This window comes from Pituophis catenifer, unplaced genomic scaffold, assembly GCF_029215685.1.
Source record: "Pituophis catenifer annectens isolate HBS135680 unplaced genomic scaffold, rPitCat1.0.hap2 SCAF_2, whole genome shotgun sequence".
Lineage (NCBI taxonomy): Eukaryota > Metazoa > Chordata > Lepidosauria > Squamata > Colubridae > Pituophis > Pituophis catenifer.
Genome location: NW_027256882.1, coordinates 275,811,569 through 275,829,087, shown reverse-complemented (window position 1 = coordinate 275,829,087; position 17,519 = coordinate 275,811,569). Strand labels below are relative to the sequence as shown.

Here is a 17,519-nt window from a genome sequence, read left to right as displayed (position 1 = left end):
TGACATTATCTACTCTTACTAGAATAGTCTACAAAGTGTGTTCACTCCCCAAAATTCTGTTATGGATCTTAATTCCATATGAGGCAAGAAGACTTCGGCCCTGGAAGCATTCCTTCTTGGTGGCTTCCACCTGATTATAGAATATTTTCGGTCATAAGGGATAGGAAGCCCTCAATTTGCTTGCCCTTTTTCAAAACCTTTAACGCTACAATACTCCAGTGGGTATTTTATAGTAACAATGATTCTGGGCTGTTCTTGTAACTTACGTTTATGTGTACGTGGTTTGACATTCTTAATTCTGTTACTTTATGAATAAAGCTGAAGTTTTTTGAAGCAGGATACTATTAAAATGTTTGTATAAGTAAGGAGACAATAAAATACAGGGAAACATAGCATTTCCTGTGGTAGAAAGTTATATATAAAGTTAAAAATTCAACTCTGCAACAAGATTTATTCAGTTGCATTTTCTTATTTTCCTCAGGATTCGCCTTCATACAACACCCAGGTCTAATGTTTGAACAAGAGGTGAAGACATTGTATAATAATATTCTCTCTGATAAAAACTGCTCAGTAAATTTAAAAATCCAGGTATTGAAAAATCTCCAGACATACCTTCAGGAGGAAGATACACGTATGCAGCAGGCAGATAGAGAATGTGAGTGATAAATACAATTGCATTCAATAAATATTTTAAATATAATTGATTATGTAGTATCAAGCTAATATTAAATACCACAATTCAGAGTCCATATATCTTTTTCATACAAAGAGTGAGATAGGTAAAATGTAATGTTAATGAACTTTCTGTTGGCCACCCATGTAGATATTTCACCTATGTTGAGCTTTATTCACAGTATTCCAAAATTAAGGAAATTTGGCAGAAGCCCACTCTTTCCTCCTAGTGTGTGTGTTCAGACTGGGAGGGCTGCTACTTTACCTGATACTCCCTTTCTAAAATGTGCTGCAGCAATATTATAGAGAACATTCTTCATATTTGCCATTACTGAAGACTACTGGAACATATGTCGTCATTTATTTATTATATTCTTTTTTTCCTTTCTCAATTTCTTACTTTCAAATTATGTTTTTATTTTTTCAATATACTTTCCACAAAGACTCTGGCTATGTAAATATATAATTCTCAACTGACAATGGGTTTTGTGACTTAGAAAAGGACATTTGGTAGAATTGACAATTGATTTCACGCCCGAGGGAGCAGTTCTCTATTCTACTGGGTTATTTGAATTTGTCTCAGTTTTAGCTATCTGAACCTTGGGTGTGTGACCTTTTGGCTTGCCTGGGCCGCATTGAGTGAAGAGGAATTGTCTTGGGCCGCATATAAAATATATAACATAGTTAATGTATATAAATCTCAAAATAATATGGGACCACATTACCAGCTGTTCAGAGCAGCATGCAGCTCATGGACCACAAATTGGATAGATCTGATCTAAACAAAGTTCATCATTATGTTGATTGATTCTAATGCATGAGTAGAAAATCTTGTACCTCCTTATCAGTCACATACCTGTCCATTTTAGAATAACAGTTCTGTGCTGTTTAGAATTCTAGGTTCTGTTTCCAATTTTGGTTTTGAAATTAAACATATCTGGCAGTTCCTGCAAACCATTAGATCATCTCTTTCCAAGCATCCATCCATCCATCCATCCATCTAATTTTATGCCACCCATCTTCCTTACAAGATGACTCTGAGTGGCTCTTCCCTAAACTCTTTGCCATAGAATCCTAAATGAAACTAAACTAATTAAATTTAACTGGCCTTCAGTTATTAAACTGAAAGAACTACAGAAGAGTTAAACATTGAAATATGATATTTATTTTTATCAGAACTGGTATTTATGTTGAACTCAGAAGTATACCAAAGACCTCAGTTTTGACTGTGATTATTATTTCTTGAACTAACTAAGGCTTTGCATGCAACCAGAGGGCTAGGGCTTGCAATTCATACTCTTTATCACTTGCTTTGCTCATTTTAGTTGATTCCTTAGATTTATTTCTGAAGGCAAAATTTTAGATTGATCACTGTTTTCTGTTCACTGTTTTCAAATTATGACCGTGTTAGTTGCTATTTTACAGTTCATCTGTATACTTATTCTAGAGGTTCAGAAAATGACTTTCTGAAAACCGGGCGGGGGGGGATTCTTATTGCTTCACTATCTACGTTCAGATACATGTTATAACTACTTGTATTTGATGATAGTTGTGGCGCCTGGTATCTGATGCAGGTTATACCTGCGTCATCTGTAATCTTGATTTTTATTTTTAATGATATACACAGACAAATCCTCTTGGATATTTTTGGTTCTTAAAAAACATTTGGAGATATTTGACTAGTGCGAGCTCCAACTTCTTTTTAGGTAAGATTTTTGAGAAGGTAGTCTCAACAGGTAGAGAAGGCCTTTTGCAATTGATTGATGGTAATTTTGTCAATGCACAATTTTTTAAAATTGCCATCCAAGATTTTACTACTGTGGCACCTAGTGTGCCTATAGCCACTAGAACAACCATGGCCAGTTTTTGCCATAATCTTCCAATTTTGATTTTCAGTTCATGATACTTTGTAGTCTTCTCCAATTATTTATCTTCTATTCTACCATCCCCTGGCATTGCCACCTCAATTATCCCCATTTTCTTCTTAATTCTAGTGCACAATTGTTTCTGCTTTGTCATGCTATTGTTTGTAAGTCTGTGCAATCTTCTTGCAGCATATTCTATTACTATTATTAATGGTGGATAATCTATAGTTAGATTCACAGTTTAACACTGATGGAAATTTAATAATTCAAGTCCTAATCAACGACCTAAGAATTATTAAGGTAGCATCTAAAAATATAGGCAGTACCAAGCTGGATGTTTGTTTGTTTTTTTATAAAATCAGTGCAGATCTGATAAATTCAATATTTCCAGATAGTGAGGATGTCCTTTAGGTATCACCCTGAGGGCTCCAATCACAATTGATATAACAACATGCTGACTGGCAATATCCCTAGTTCTGGTTTTTTATAGAGAGAGAGTTCATTTTCTCTTCTACTACTATGACAAATAGAATATCTGTGCTTAGATAAAATGGTAAGCTAAAGCACTAGTACTGCATTGCAAAATATATGATGCATCCTGATACCATCAATCATTAAATGTGAATATTTGTAGCTCAGGGTTGAAATGAAGGGTCCTTGATGCTCTTTGAGCTTTCTTGTTTTCTTGCAGACATTTCATTATCCTAACTAGGTATCATCAGTGCTAGTCATCAATCATTTCCATTAAATAGCTGGACAGAATCAGGCAGATGTGTTTCACAGCATGAATGATCAGAGGTTCTTCTTTATGTTTCCCTACAATTCTTTATTCTTTATTCCTTGTTAAGGTCAAACTTCACCGGGACAATGCAGACTGCATCCTAATAATGGGTGGTGGCCATATGAACCTTGGTTCAAGTTGTTCAACTTGAGCAGAACTGTATTTTCTGTCACTGAAGCAAAGTCTTGGCACCTTGATCAAATAACATTATTTTGATATTCAGATTCTTAGGATTGGCAAATATGACACTTTTGACTCTTTTGCTGGAAATTTTGAAACACATCGACATTGCATAGAAAACCAATTGCTTATCAATCAAAGGGAACTGCTTTGATAATTCTGCTAGCAATCAGCATTTTTATTCTTTTGACTGGATGTTAAAACAATTGGAACATTTCACCAAGGTTGTATTATATTTCTAACACCCAAATAAGCTTTTGGTGGTCTTCTCATATTTATTTCACTCCTTGTTTGTTCTGTTATATTGATTTGACCTAATGGAGCGTCTTTTCAATCAGATACTATATTTATGGAAAGCCATTATTTTCTTTATTTGAATCAAGATACTGTCCTCCCAGAATTCTTTTCACTTTTTGGATGCATATCAGAGTATTCGCTTCTATGTTTAGTACATCACCTATTTTCCCTCTTTTTTTCTGCTGTATTTATCTTAATTGTATGCACTTATATCTAAGGACACTACAAGACCTGTTTGCTTAACATGTAACTATGCTTCTTCAGGCAGTTTTCTCTGTAATTATACAGTCTACCCTTCTTCCCCGGATACATCTCACACCTGATACCTTTTTTCTTGCTTCTTATTGCTGTGACAGATGTTGGGAAGTGAGCACATCCTTTCCCTTAGAAGAAGGTTTTTAGGGTATGTGCGAGCTTTTTTAATAGGCAAATTAAAACTATTTATCTTTATCTACAGCCTTAAATAATCCAGCCTATTCAATCTGTGATCTGAAACGGTACAGCCCTTCTGCATTTTTCTTCATGTCTTTAGATTGATGACTTAAGGTAGCTCTTCAAGTAGTTTATCAGTTAATGGAGAATGGTATGTTAATGTGGGTGACCCCATCTTATTTCACAAAGTGGGCTTCAATTAGGTGGCACTCCAATTTCTATTGTAAGCAATAACAGAAATGCAAAATACACACTCAACATGTAAAGGTAAAGGTTCCCCTCGCACATATGTGCTAGTCATTCCCTACTCAACATGTACAAAATATATAAATAATGGATATTATGATAAGACTTCTCCTTTCTTTTCTATTTTTGTAGGGAAAAAGGTAGCAAAGCAAGAAGATCTGAAAGAAATGGGTGATATTTCCTCAGGGATGAGCAGCTCCATCATGCAGCTATATCTCAAACAAGTCCTAGAAGCATTCTTTCACACACAGTCCAGTGTTCGTCATTTTGCGCTCAATGTTATTGCACTCACGTTAAACCAGGGTCTTATCCATCCAGTTCAGGTATATAATTGTATATTTAAGTTCACAATTCTGCAAAATATTGACTGGGAGCAATATACATACAGTTCATTAGAGCTTACTAATGAGTAAGAAAGTACAGAAATCACTATATTTTTATACTTAAGATGTGGATATTTTTCTGGATGCTCAGCAAAAATTTATTTAAGTATTTATTTTACCTACATAGTTCATTTGGTTTGTTTGTAATGTATCTAATCTGATTTCACAAACTCCAGACAATTCTTATTAATATGTCAAACAATCAATTTAAAACAAACATGTTTTAAAAGCATAATGTAATGAGCCCCTCAGGATCCCAAAATCTCATCAGATAGGAGAATATTTATATGTCCCATGAATTCTTAATGTGAAATATAGACTTTAGGGATTATTTTAGAGTTACCAGGCTACGACAGAAAAAAAGCACCTTCTGATTCCAGACTTCTAGAATCATTTCCTGGGCTGATTACCCAAGACCGGCAGACTCTGTTTGGAGAAGATTGGCTTGTAGGTAATATGGTTCCATGCCCAATATCTGTAGTTATCAATTTATTTTTTCCTGCTTTTCAGTATAATAAACATTTCCAAGGAGTCTAATAATATAGTAAATAGAAAAAAGGCAGCAGCGATATAGAGAGAACAGCAAAAGGCACAAGCAATGTAAAATAGTACTGGATTCTTTCTTTCTAACCTTATCTTATGGGCATAGTTCACACATAAAGCTAAGCCAAGACTTTTTAATCAGTGTGTTCACCAAATCACAGTAACCTGGTTGATAAATAATGATGAGTCTTAATAGATGGGATTGCACAATATTTTGATTATGGGTGGCCTTTCATTTGGTTTATGGCTGGGAATATTTTAGAAACCTCATTGACCATATTCTTTATGGTCTTTCCCTATTTTCTGAAATGATAGGCTGGGGATCATTTGACATATAAATTATAGAATAATCTGCTATCCACAGGAGAAAACTGCTCTTTCTCATCCTCTTAGTAAGGATGGTAGATGGGAGAAGAATGTGATTGTGCAATTTATATGCCAGAGAGATAATATTTATACTTTATACTCTGTTTTCTTCACAAGCAGAAACATGGAATTCTTTCAATCATGTTTTTATCTTTTTTGCAGTGTGTACCATATTTAATAGCAATGGGCACAGATCCAGAGCCTTCTATGAGGAACAAAGCAGACCAACAACTGGTGGAAATAGACAAAAAATATGCTGGGTTTATTCATGTATGTTGGCCTCCATTTATCTTAATGAATTAAGTATCATTTCTGTCTTTTTCCATTTATACAAAAATAGACACAATCAGAAGAAGCATAACATTATCAGTAGGTTATTTTCACAATGAAAAGTATATGGTAATTCAGTTTCTGCAGCTGGAAAAAATGAAATAGAAAATAGGTTTCCATATTTGAGCACATGCCATTCTACGTGGGCTTTTACTAAAGTTTGCATGTGGAATTTTGACATGTTTCTTCTTAAAAACAAAAGCTATGACATGAGAGAGATTATGTTTTTAGAAGCAAGGAATTTATATACTCCCTTGTAAAAGAAAGGCGTATTTAAACCAGACTTTGTCTATTCTTGTTAAATAGTTACAAACAGTTGGAATAGGAACAGCAAGAATCAAAATGAAATTTGGGGAGAGGAGGATATAGAATCTGAAGGGCTGCGGAGTAGGGAGTCATTTAGGATATGGCATGGAAGTTGTTTGGCAATAACTTCATTCAGATTGCAGTAAGAAATATGTAGGCATTATACATTTTGTTCAATTTCAGATGAAAGCAGTGGCTGGTATGAAGATGTCTTACCAAGTACAGCAGGCAATCAATACTTGCCGAAAAGATCCTGTGAGGGGCTTTAGACAGGATGAATCCAGCAGCGCTTTGTGCTCCCATCTTTACTCCATGATCCGAGGGAATCGACAACACCGGCGAGCCTTTCTTATTTCTTTGCTCAACCTCTTTGATGACACAGCTGTAAGTCTTACACAGGGCTTGTCTAGAATGTCCTGCTTGGTGTCCTGCTTGCTTTTTCTTTTGCTTAGAGCTTCACCATTGGATTTGTATATTTAACTGCATGGGTGCATTTATTAATCTGGTCTTGAAATTTATTGTGATTAAATGCTATCGAATTGGTAGCAACCATATAGATAGATTTTCTCCATGACAACCAGTCCCTAACCTGGTCCTTCAGGCCTTCCAATACTGCATTCATTGCCATAGTAACTAAATGCATCCACCTCACTGCTGCTTGTCCTTTTTCTCTTTCATTCCACCTATTACAGCATGAGATGCCTCTTTGGAGAACAAGGTCTTTGCGTAATAGCTCCAAATTATATTAGGATAATTTAAGCCTGGTCATTTTTACTTACATTATAACTGTACAAAAGCAGTCCTCAACTTATAACCCATTCATTTAATAACAATTCAAATTAACAATGGCCTCAGAAAAAGCAGTAGTGGCCTAAATTTGAACTTGAACTTGCCTTATGGTCACATAATCGTAATTTGGGCATTTAGCAACCAGCTCACATTTATGACCAGTTGTAGCATCCCATGGTCACATGATCACAATTTATGATATTTTTTGCTGGTTTCTGGCAAAAAAATGAAAACCAGGGAAAAAAAAGCTATTGGTTAAGCTGGACTTACAACATATGACTCAACTTACAACCATGGTAAAAACAGTCATCAAAGACATTCTACCAACCCTAACCCTATCACAAGATGACTCGATGTATGACTGCAACACAATTCAATTCTAGCTGTGTTTGTAAGACGAGAACTACCTATATAAAAACAGCTTGCAAATCCCAAGCAGGGTTTAGCAATATGTTCCAGCAGTATGTACCATTTTCAATGAATTTAATCATAATTTGTGTAAGATTAATAGAACAGTTGCTCAGGAGGTTCTGTGCTCCTGCATTTTTTATTTATTTCTTCCCTTGCTTAGGAATTGCAGGTAGTCCTTGTTTAGCAACTGCCTTAGATAATAATAGTTTACAAATAAGATGGTAATAAATGATAATAAATTCATTTTCCAACCAGTGCAATTTTAAGATAACAAAAGTCTTCAGATCAAGCTAATCAGCAGACCTTAATCAATGCCTGCTCAGTTTCAGACAATATTTGGGGAGGATTCTCATCAACTAATTAAGGTCACAGGTCTGAGCTTGTTAACTTGTTAACGTGATATCACTTTTTAGGGAAGCTGTAGTGTTGTGGAGAAAAGCAGCTGAAGAAGTGATTGCTTCTTTTCTGCTTTGGGGAGTGGGCAGGAAGAAAAATTAGGTCAGGCTCAGGACACTGTGTGAGATTATCTGACTGAATGCGACTTGTCCACAAATGGAGGGAGGAAAAACCTGGAAATTGTTTCAGAAGGAACTCTTTTCTGAAGACTTAAAAGAGAGGAGGGGGAAAACTTCTTCCAGTTTTGTAATATTCTATTTAATGTAACTTTACAATAAAGATTGTGGTAGTGCCCCTGGTTGTGCTTTTTGTCTGCTTTACTTTAAGGAGATAACAATGAGATAGCAGCCACCAATGATCTTCATAGGGGGTCCTTCCCCCCTCTCTCTTAATAGAAACTATCTAGCTGGAACTAATTGCAGTCACTAAATGAAAACTACCTATTTCAGAATTATATGTTGATCTCTGGGTCTAAAGAAGTCTCCTCCAATGCTTGCTGTGCCATTGATACACTATCTGGAAGGGTATTAATAGAACAGAGAATTCCTTCCTGGCAGTAGTCCCAATTACTTAAAGTGTTAGATAAATCTAGCCACTGTACATAAAATGTGGATTTGAATAGTTATGTCTTTTATATACATATCTATATATCTTTTTATTTTAACAGAAAACAGAGGTGAATATGCTTTTGTATATAGCCGACAATCTGGCCTGTTTTCCTTATCAGACCCAGGAAGAGCCACTTTTTATAATGCACCATATAGATATTACATTATCAGTTTCTGGTAGCAACCTTCTACAGTCATTTAAAGAGGTCAGTGAAATTCTCTTTTAAAATCTTTATTTTTGATAAGTTATTTCTTACACATGTATCTTTAATAATTCAATCTGTACTAAAAGATTGGAAGGTAGAACCTTGGACAGATATTTCCCAAGTGGTCCAAACTAAGACACTGCACCTGCATTGATCAAAATAGTATATCTACTGCCTACAGAGTCCTAGAATAATTTTAATTTTGTCTGTGAAATTTGACCAAAAACTGTAATGTAGAAGATGAAAGGAGGAAGATATCTTTGTATAAATTTAAACTCTAAAAAATAATTTAATGCAGCCTTTCAATCTTAAGTTCTCAGAAAGTTATAATTTTTAAGTTTATAAATTTAATAGAGGCAGTCTTTTATTCATAAACTACATTTTTTAAAATGTTAATTCAGACCCTTCATCTGGTGTCAGGAAGGTCATCTGGTCACTAAATGCTCAGCTCCATTCATTCAGTCACTCCAACTCTATCCCAAATTAAGAGACGACAGGACTGTAAAAAGAAAAAAAAAACCCAGACCCTTATTTGAGTCCCTTTCTGAAATACATAGAATGTTTTACATTAATTGATTACTTTTCAATAGGAATATTTAATGTTAACACACCAAAACTATTTATTTATGGATTTTTATGACTCCCAACTCACAAAAAATATGACTCTGGGCAGCAAATAGCAATAATAACACTGACAAAAAGTGAACGAAAATCCTATATCAACAACAAAATATAATCAAGACGCCCCAATAAAGACTATACCTCTTAGAGTGAGCTCATCTGACATCCTGGCCCCAACACTTAGGGAACAGTTAGGTCTTCAAAACTTACATATATGCTAACAGGATTGGGGCTAATAAGCTCTGAAGTGTCGCGCACGCACACACACACATAAGAATGATGATTACTTCCATGTAGTGAGACCCATATAGTATGTAGACAAGAGCCAGCAATATGGATTTTTCTCATGGAATCCACAAGAGCTCAACTTCCTCATACGTGTAGTTTGCTTGATATAAAATTTACAATCAATGTGCAAAGCAAAAAGTGAAGAAGCTTTGTGTGATGAGTGAAATAGTCTGCCAGATGTTTTACTCAGAGCTTTCATTTATTTTTCAGAATTTATTTAATAATACCTGCAGAGGATTCATGAGGATTTTAATAGTTATTTTTCTTATAGATCTTAGATATAAAAAGATAGCTGTATTCAGTGAAGAGGCATGCTAAATGCTGCAAAGGACTGCCGGTAACGAAGTTAAGCAGTCTCCTTGGTGGACCATGTCAGTTATATTCCAAATTGAAAATAAAATCACTGAGTGCTCATGTATATTTCAGTTTTGATGTACTGTTGCACAAAATGTCATCACATTTCTCATAATAAACGTGTATTTCAAACGTGAGAAATGTGTTAAAATGACTGAAATTACAGAGAAGTTATTGTATTGTTAGTAGTCTAAAGCACATGTCTCTCTTTCTTTCAGTCTATGGTAAAATATAAAAAAGAAAAAAAGCCTTCCTCTGATGAAGAAAGTGAAAGTGAGAGCAATAGTGAAAGTGACAGTGAAAGCGAGGAGGAAATTCACAAATCCCGGAAATTACGGAAACGTGTAAATTCTGATTCAGACACCGATGAAGAAAATGATATAAATGCAGTTATGAAGTGTTTGCCAGACAATTCAGCTCCTTTGATTGAATTTGCAAATGTCTCCCAGGGCATATTGTTGCTTTTGATGTTGAAACAGCATTTGAAGAACCTATGTGGATTTTCTGATACGTAAGGCCCATTTTAGTTTTGCTTATATTACCTCTGTTTTAAAAATCGGTGAGATTGTATTTGGCATTGAACTCTTGGGAAGTTGAATCAATAATACTTAAATATGTAAGTTAACATTTGCTTTTATAATGTTAAAAAAGTTTGACTGATTCAGAATATCTGTTGTTATTGTTTCCTTTAAAGTACACTGGGATTTTTCTTACAACATTTATTTTGTTTTATTAGTAAAATTCAGAAATATTCACCTTCTGAATCGGCAAAAGTTTATGATAAAGCGATAAACAGAAAAGCAGGAATTCACTTCCATCCAAAACAAACGCTGGACTTCCTTCGAAGTGATATGGCTAATTCCAGGCTCACAGAAGATGTGAAGAGGAATATAGTGAAACAATACTTAGATGTAAGTTTTCACTATTTAAAACTTCACTATTTACTACTGGCTACAAATGGTGATCACATGACCCTGGAACAATGCAAATGTCATAAATACAACTGGCACAGTTGTCAAGTGCCCGGATTTTGATCACATGACCAGGGGATGCTGCAATCTTTGGGTAAAAAACGGCCATAGTCACTTTTCTCGGTGCTGTTGTAATTTCAAAGAGTCACTAAGTAATGGTTGTAAGCCAGGGACTATTTGTAATTGTAGTACAGGAGCCATGACGGTGCATTGCTTAGAATGCGGTACTGCAGGACTAACTCCCTACTCCCTCCAGGAGTTCAATCCTCACCCGCTCAAGGTTGACTCAGCCTTCCATCCTTCCAAGGTTGGACCCAAATTGTTGGGGACAATAGACTGATTCTGTAAACCATTTAGAGAGGGCTGTAAAACATTGTGAAGTGGTATATAAGTCTATGAATAGCAATAGCACTTATTGTAGTCTGTTATTGCTAGTCTACTGTACAGTTCTGTGCCATTAGATAAAATAGTTTTAAGTAATTAAAATAGATGATGATGAAGGTAATCTTCATGGCTATATAACCTCTCATGGATCAGAAGCAGCATATCTTGGCAGTTTGTTTATATATTTGAACTGCTTTAATCATACAACTCAGTGGTATAGTATATGAAAACATTAAAATCTATGTTAATGAATGAAATTACAGTATTTTAAATAAAAATATGTGTAAGAATCCATTTCTAGAAGCATAGATGACAGAATGATTTAGTTCACATTTTCTTTAGTTTAAAGTTTCATGACACATAATAAATTAGCCATTTCACTTTTCATATTATGCAATATCTGTTGTCCAGGGATAAGCCAACTAAAATCTTACCCCATCAGAAACATAAAAATTAGGAATATACAAAGCAGACTTACTGGTTCCTGCACTATTATCTTGTTCCCTAGGATCTTGTTTTTCCCTCTAGATTCTGGGCATGTCTGTTTTCCAGCAGAGGTTTCAACAAGGAAGTTGTAACATCACTTAATGTATGCAGATTGACATACATCTAGGTGTCCCTGATTATAATTTAACAAACATTTTCTTGGATCAGCTCATTTTTTTGTGTCTGGGGGGAGACCAGTGAGAACCAAGTGTTGCAGGGACAAATCATAGTGCTTGATGCATAACTGTTTTTAAAAAAGGCAAATTTTATGTTCTGGAATTCTCCTTCACCGTGTCCATATGTCACATACCTTCCGTAATTAGAGCCAATTATTTTCTTTTGTTCCCTGATCTGAAAGTTTTCCTGCATAGATTATGCATAATTTTTGAACTGCAGATTGTCTACCAATGGGTTGAGAGGAAGGGGTGAGATGCTCCAACTATTTGGTGGCTTGGTTGGAGCTGCCAACAATGGAAAGACCTAAGATATTTTTTTGTCTTCTAATTAGTTTGAGGAAGAAAACAAAATTTTGTAATAGATCACTTCTGCTTTAAAATTTTGACGAAAGGGACTTTATGTAGCATATTTTAAAAGAGTTTCTCTCCCTCCCCTCCCACATTCATTTTTTAGTTCAAACTTCTTATGGAACATTTGGATCCTGACGAAGAGGAAGAAGACGGGGAAGTGTCAGCAAGCACAAATGCTCGCAACAAAGCTATTACCTCGCTGCTCGGAGGTGGCAGCCCTAGGAACAATGCAGCTGAGACAGAGGAGGATGAGAGTGATGGGGAGGATAGAGGAGGAGGCACTTCAGGGGTGAGGCGGAGGAGGAGTCAACGTATTTCGCAGCGTATTACGTAAAATGATTTTATGTGCTTATAAATGTCAGTCTATAATAAAATGTACATTGAGTAATGTAATGCATATAAAAATTGTAGATAGAAATTCTTAACCGTTTATACAACTTTTTGTAGAAAGTTTTAACAAAAACAATAAAAACATAGAGATTATATCTAGTATAAAAAATTTCCTTTGGAATGTATTGTGTGTAACCTTTTTATTGTTGCCAAGTTTTTATGTAGCTTTACGATTCATTTGTATATATAATTTTATATATTCAATAAGAGTTTAAAGAGACGGGTACAAATTAAAATATGTGATTTTGCAAGGATATGTTAACCCCTTGGCGCTGGCGGTCGCGTCTCATTGCCGGCAATGGAATGTGTGCCGGAAAATCCCAACTCCCGGCGTCAAGGGATTAAAAGCAATAAAAGCAATAATTTCAATCAAGTTCTTTTGTGTAACACTTGGTCTTTTTTCCCCTCCAATGTTTTAGTCATTGAGAAGGTCAAAACGAAATTCAGACTCTACGGAGTTGGCAGCACAGATGAATGAAAGTGTTGATGTCATGGATGTCATCGCTATTTGCTGTCCAAAGTACAAAGATCGACCACAAATTGCAAGAGTAGTACAGAAAACCAGCAATGGCTTCAGTGTTCAATGGATGGCAGGCTCCTACAGTGGCTCCTGGACTGAGGCTAAGCGCCGTGATGGCCGCAAACTGGTGCCTTGGGTAGACACTATCAAAGAGTCAGACATTATTTACAAAAAAATTGCTCTAACGAGTGCTAATAAGCTGACTAATAAAGTTGTTCAGACTTTACGATCGCTGTATGCCGCCAAGGATGGAACTTCCAGCTAATAATGCATTTGTACACATGCAGCCAAATTTTACAGGAAAGAACAGAAAAAAAAACTTGAAATTACCAACTTTCTGGCAAAAAAAAAATCAATTTAATGAAGAGTAAGAATGACACCTGGGATGCAGGAAACAGAAGGAAATGTTTGGTAAACATTTTTGTGGGAGCTTCCTTCGCTGTTGTGCAGCAGAAACTTCTCAGTTCATTTTTACTCCCACTGTATAATAGTTTAACGAAAAAAATGTTTATATCTTGAAAAAAAAACCTTTCTGTTTAAAAAAAATAAACAAGTGAATGTTGGAAATTAGTCTGTTAATGTTCTTAATAAAGTGTTCTTGGAGTTTAACCTAGCAGCGGATGGCTTTCTTTAGCTTAGCCCAGTTTCAAGGAAAGCATCGTTTTTCCAGGCTGTAAAATGGCAGAATTTCCTGGATATATAATTTATTCTGTTGGGGGAAAAAAGCATGCAGTATCTATGACCTACCTGCAGGAGGAGTTTTTGTAAATGTAGATTTTTGATGTATTAGGTCACCCTGAAATAATACAAGAAAAGGGATCCCCAGCAAATCTGGTGGAACGAATACTGCAATAAATTTTTTTACTTCTCTTTGTTACTTGTCTGTTTCCATTTGAATTTCTTATTGTAAAGATCTGTTTAAATCCATTTATATTATTTTCCAGTCTTTTATGTAAAATTTACTATATCAGTGGTTTTCAAAGCAAGACATAAATATTGTTTATACAGTTTGTATAGGCTGATTTCTGAATAATTGGTATCTTTATCCCTTACAAGGGTGTAAACACAAGTTAACTCCAGGGTTTTATTGTATCCTGCAATATTTAGTATTAACTATATATGATTTAGCACTGTGCCAAACACATTTTCAAGAGTACATTTTGATATAAAAAGAAACTATAGTTTATTTCTTGTATGCTTCAATTTCTTTCTAATGCTGTTCATATGGCAATGTTCAAAACGGGGGAAAAAAACATCACTCTGTTCTGAGTAAAGAAACATGTATATTTCGTTAGGACATCAGAATGCATTACACTAGGACATAATGCGCAAAGGCACTTCCTGAATGATGGTGGGCCTGTATTCTGTTGTTATTACTTTATGATCCAAGGGGTACTTCCTTACTGAATCAGTTGGGGCCTGCAAATGTCAGGAATCAATATGGATTTGTAACTTATAGTTGCACTAACGTAACCATTTTAAATGATTTTTTAAAAAAAGCTGGACAGAAATGGCTGTATTGTAGATAGGCTTTTTTTAATTACTTGAAATCTGTTTTCATCTTTTATACACTGAAAATGCTATTTTAAACTGTCTCTGGAGTGGTGCTTCAATGTGTACTTGTCACCATTCTTTCAGAAGCTGTTCTATATCTGGATAATAACACAAAAATAATTTTTGCATATTGACAAAAGCAGAAGAAATGAATAGCATAATAATTAGCAAATGACTATTTTAAAGTCTAGATTTTATTTAAAAGTGGATGTTCATCAAAGATTTTAGATGCATTCAATTCAATGATAAAACTAATATATGGTGGGCTGTGTTTTTATTACATTAATTTACAGAATTCTAGTGTTACTTGATCTGTAGGAAACAGTAACACAATATTAAAATTCATTATCTTGTACAGAATTGAAAAATTAAACTGACATGACTAATAATTACCAGAATCTAATTGCTCTATGAAATAGTTTTCATTTCCTCTTCTTTGTCGTAATTGCTGCAAATATTTCTGGGCAAAATCTATTTTTAAGGTTGTGAAAGCAAAAGCTGTGCTGCATTCATGCAATTAGTATATTTTGCCTAATTCATTTTTGTACAATACTGATTCACTCAGTAACCCCCTGGGTATCTACAAATTGATTTTATTATGTTCTATTTTACCAGCAAATTAATCATGTAGTTCCATAGTAATTGCTGTGAAATACACTAAGGAGAATAAGAATTTCTTGATAATGCATTACATGAAAAATTATTCCTTAGAGTGATGGGCCCAAAATGTATGTAAATTAAAAAAAAAAAAATTCCAGAAAAAATTGTTCCAGAGAAGGGGAGTACCTTTGGTGGTTGGTAAATTCTATTTCTAATTTCTAAATTGAAGATTCCAGTTCATTCTACTGATTCATATTACATAAATAGATGGAACTTTTTTTGCCCCATAAACACATGGTTGGTTGTAGACTGAATCTTTTTGCTGAACTGGAGCATTTTAGAAAGGGATAATCCTAAATACCAATAGTGAGATGGGCAGCATATATATTTAATTAATAAATCAGCAAGTGAAATAGTGAAACCAAAGCCAAATACATTTAAATTGGACATGATTGTTGGGCTTTGCTGTCTCATATTACCAGTATCTTACAAGAAATAAGTTATTCATTCTGCCTGACATCTGACAGTCATTCTAGGGGGATGGGTTCAGTTGAATGGGATTATTTGAGCCCTAAAACCTACATTTTAAATATACTGTATAAAATATTAGCTACATGCCCTTATATGCAGATCATTTATGAGTGGGTGGCCATTAAGTTTGAAATTATGTTATCCAAAAAGGGATGGCAACAAAGAATCAGAATTAAATGGTGAAAAAGTCCCGTGATTGCTGGCACCATGGCACAGACACATCAAGCAGAGGGCATGTTCTTGATGCACATCTGGTAGCTTCTTCATTGTGGCAGGAGATACTTGACACTGCACCCAAGTCTTCAAGAACTCTGAAAGTTAATTTGAGCTTTTGCAGTCACCTAATCACAATTCACCCATTTGGCCATATTACTCCCAAAGTTACCAATTTTCAGCCAGTTAATCTCTTCATTGACTTCTAGTTCCTTCTTGAATAGCTAATCCAGTTGTTATGACTAAACATTTGCCCAATTGCCTCAACTGCTGGTTCTCCCAGGTCAGCTGAGTGACAGACTCTAAACAAATTTGCAGACACCAAGCTGGCAGGAATAGCTAAAACTCCAGAAGACAGGCTTAAGATACAGAAGGATCTTGACAAGACTTGAACATTGGGCGCTATCTAACAAAATGAAATTCAATGGTGAAAAAAGGAAGGTTCTACATTTAGGCAAGAAAAACCAAATGCACAAGTACATTTGGTGCAGTGGTGGGTTCCTCCTGGTTCGGCTTAGCCATTAGCGGTGACGATATGAGGTCACTGAACTGCCCCCCTCGCTCTTACCTTTTATTTGGCCCCACCCCCCAATCTATTGCTGCCTCTTGAGTCCCAGCTGATCAGCTAGAAGGAAATAAACTGTTTAAACTCTTGCCGCAGGGCTTCAAAGAGCCGCCCTACAGCTGATCAGTGTTAAAAGGCAGTGTGGTGGTAGACCGGTGCCTCCAAAAACAAATGAGTAGACCGGTGCCTGTAAAAATAAATGAGTAGACCGGTGCCTGCAAAAACAAATGAGTAGACCAGTACAGCTCTGCAAGCAGTTAAAAGCCTGGTAGACCAGTACCTCTGCTAAATCCTAAAGACTTGTCACATGACCATTAAGCCACACCCACAAAATAAGCCATGCCCACAGAACCGGTAATAAAAAATTTTAGAACCCACCCCTGATTTGGTACCTCACTCAGTAGATCCCTGTGAGAGGGATCTTGGAGTTTTAGTGGACAATTATTTAAATATAAGCCAGCACTGTGCTGCAGCTGCCAAAAAAGCCAACACAGTACCAGGCTGCATTAACAGGGATAGAATCAAGATCACATTAAGTGTTAATACTACTTTGTAATGCTTTGGTAAGGCCACACTTGGAATACTGCAGCCAGTTTTTGTCGCCACGATGTAAAAAAGATGTGGAGACTCTAGAAAGAGTACAGAGAAGAGCAACAAAGATGATTAGGGGATTGGAGGCTAAAACATGAAGAATGGTTGCAGGA

At 35.5% G+C, this 17,519-nt stretch overlaps 1 protein-coding gene across 1 annotated transcript in view; it reads left to right on the top strand.

The window, feature by feature from the left end:
- NIPBL (NIPBL cohesin loading factor) overlaps window positions 1-14,538 on the top strand; it is a 169,251-nt gene extending 154,713 nt beyond the window's left edge. The window contains exons 39-47 of the mRNA XM_070938900.1: window positions 482-655; window positions 4,606-4,796; window positions 5,928-6,035; window positions 6,585-6,785; window positions 8,665-8,811; window positions 10,293-10,585; window positions 10,811-10,985; window positions 12,546-12,731; window positions 13,252-14,538. Of these exons, the coding sequence (XP_070795001.1) occupies window positions 482-655; window positions 4,606-4,796; window positions 5,928-6,035; window positions 6,585-6,785; window positions 8,665-8,811; window positions 10,293-10,585; window positions 10,811-10,985; window positions 12,546-12,731; window positions 13,252-13,617 (1,841 nt within the window). The 3' untranslated portion in view covers window positions 13,618-14,538. The remainder of the gene's footprint in view (window positions 1-481; window positions 656-4,605; window positions 4,797-5,927; window positions 6,036-6,584; window positions 6,786-8,664; window positions 8,812-10,292; window positions 10,586-10,810; window positions 10,986-12,545; window positions 12,732-13,251) is intronic.
- The last annotated feature ends 2,981 nt before the right edge of the window (window positions 14,539-17,519 follow it).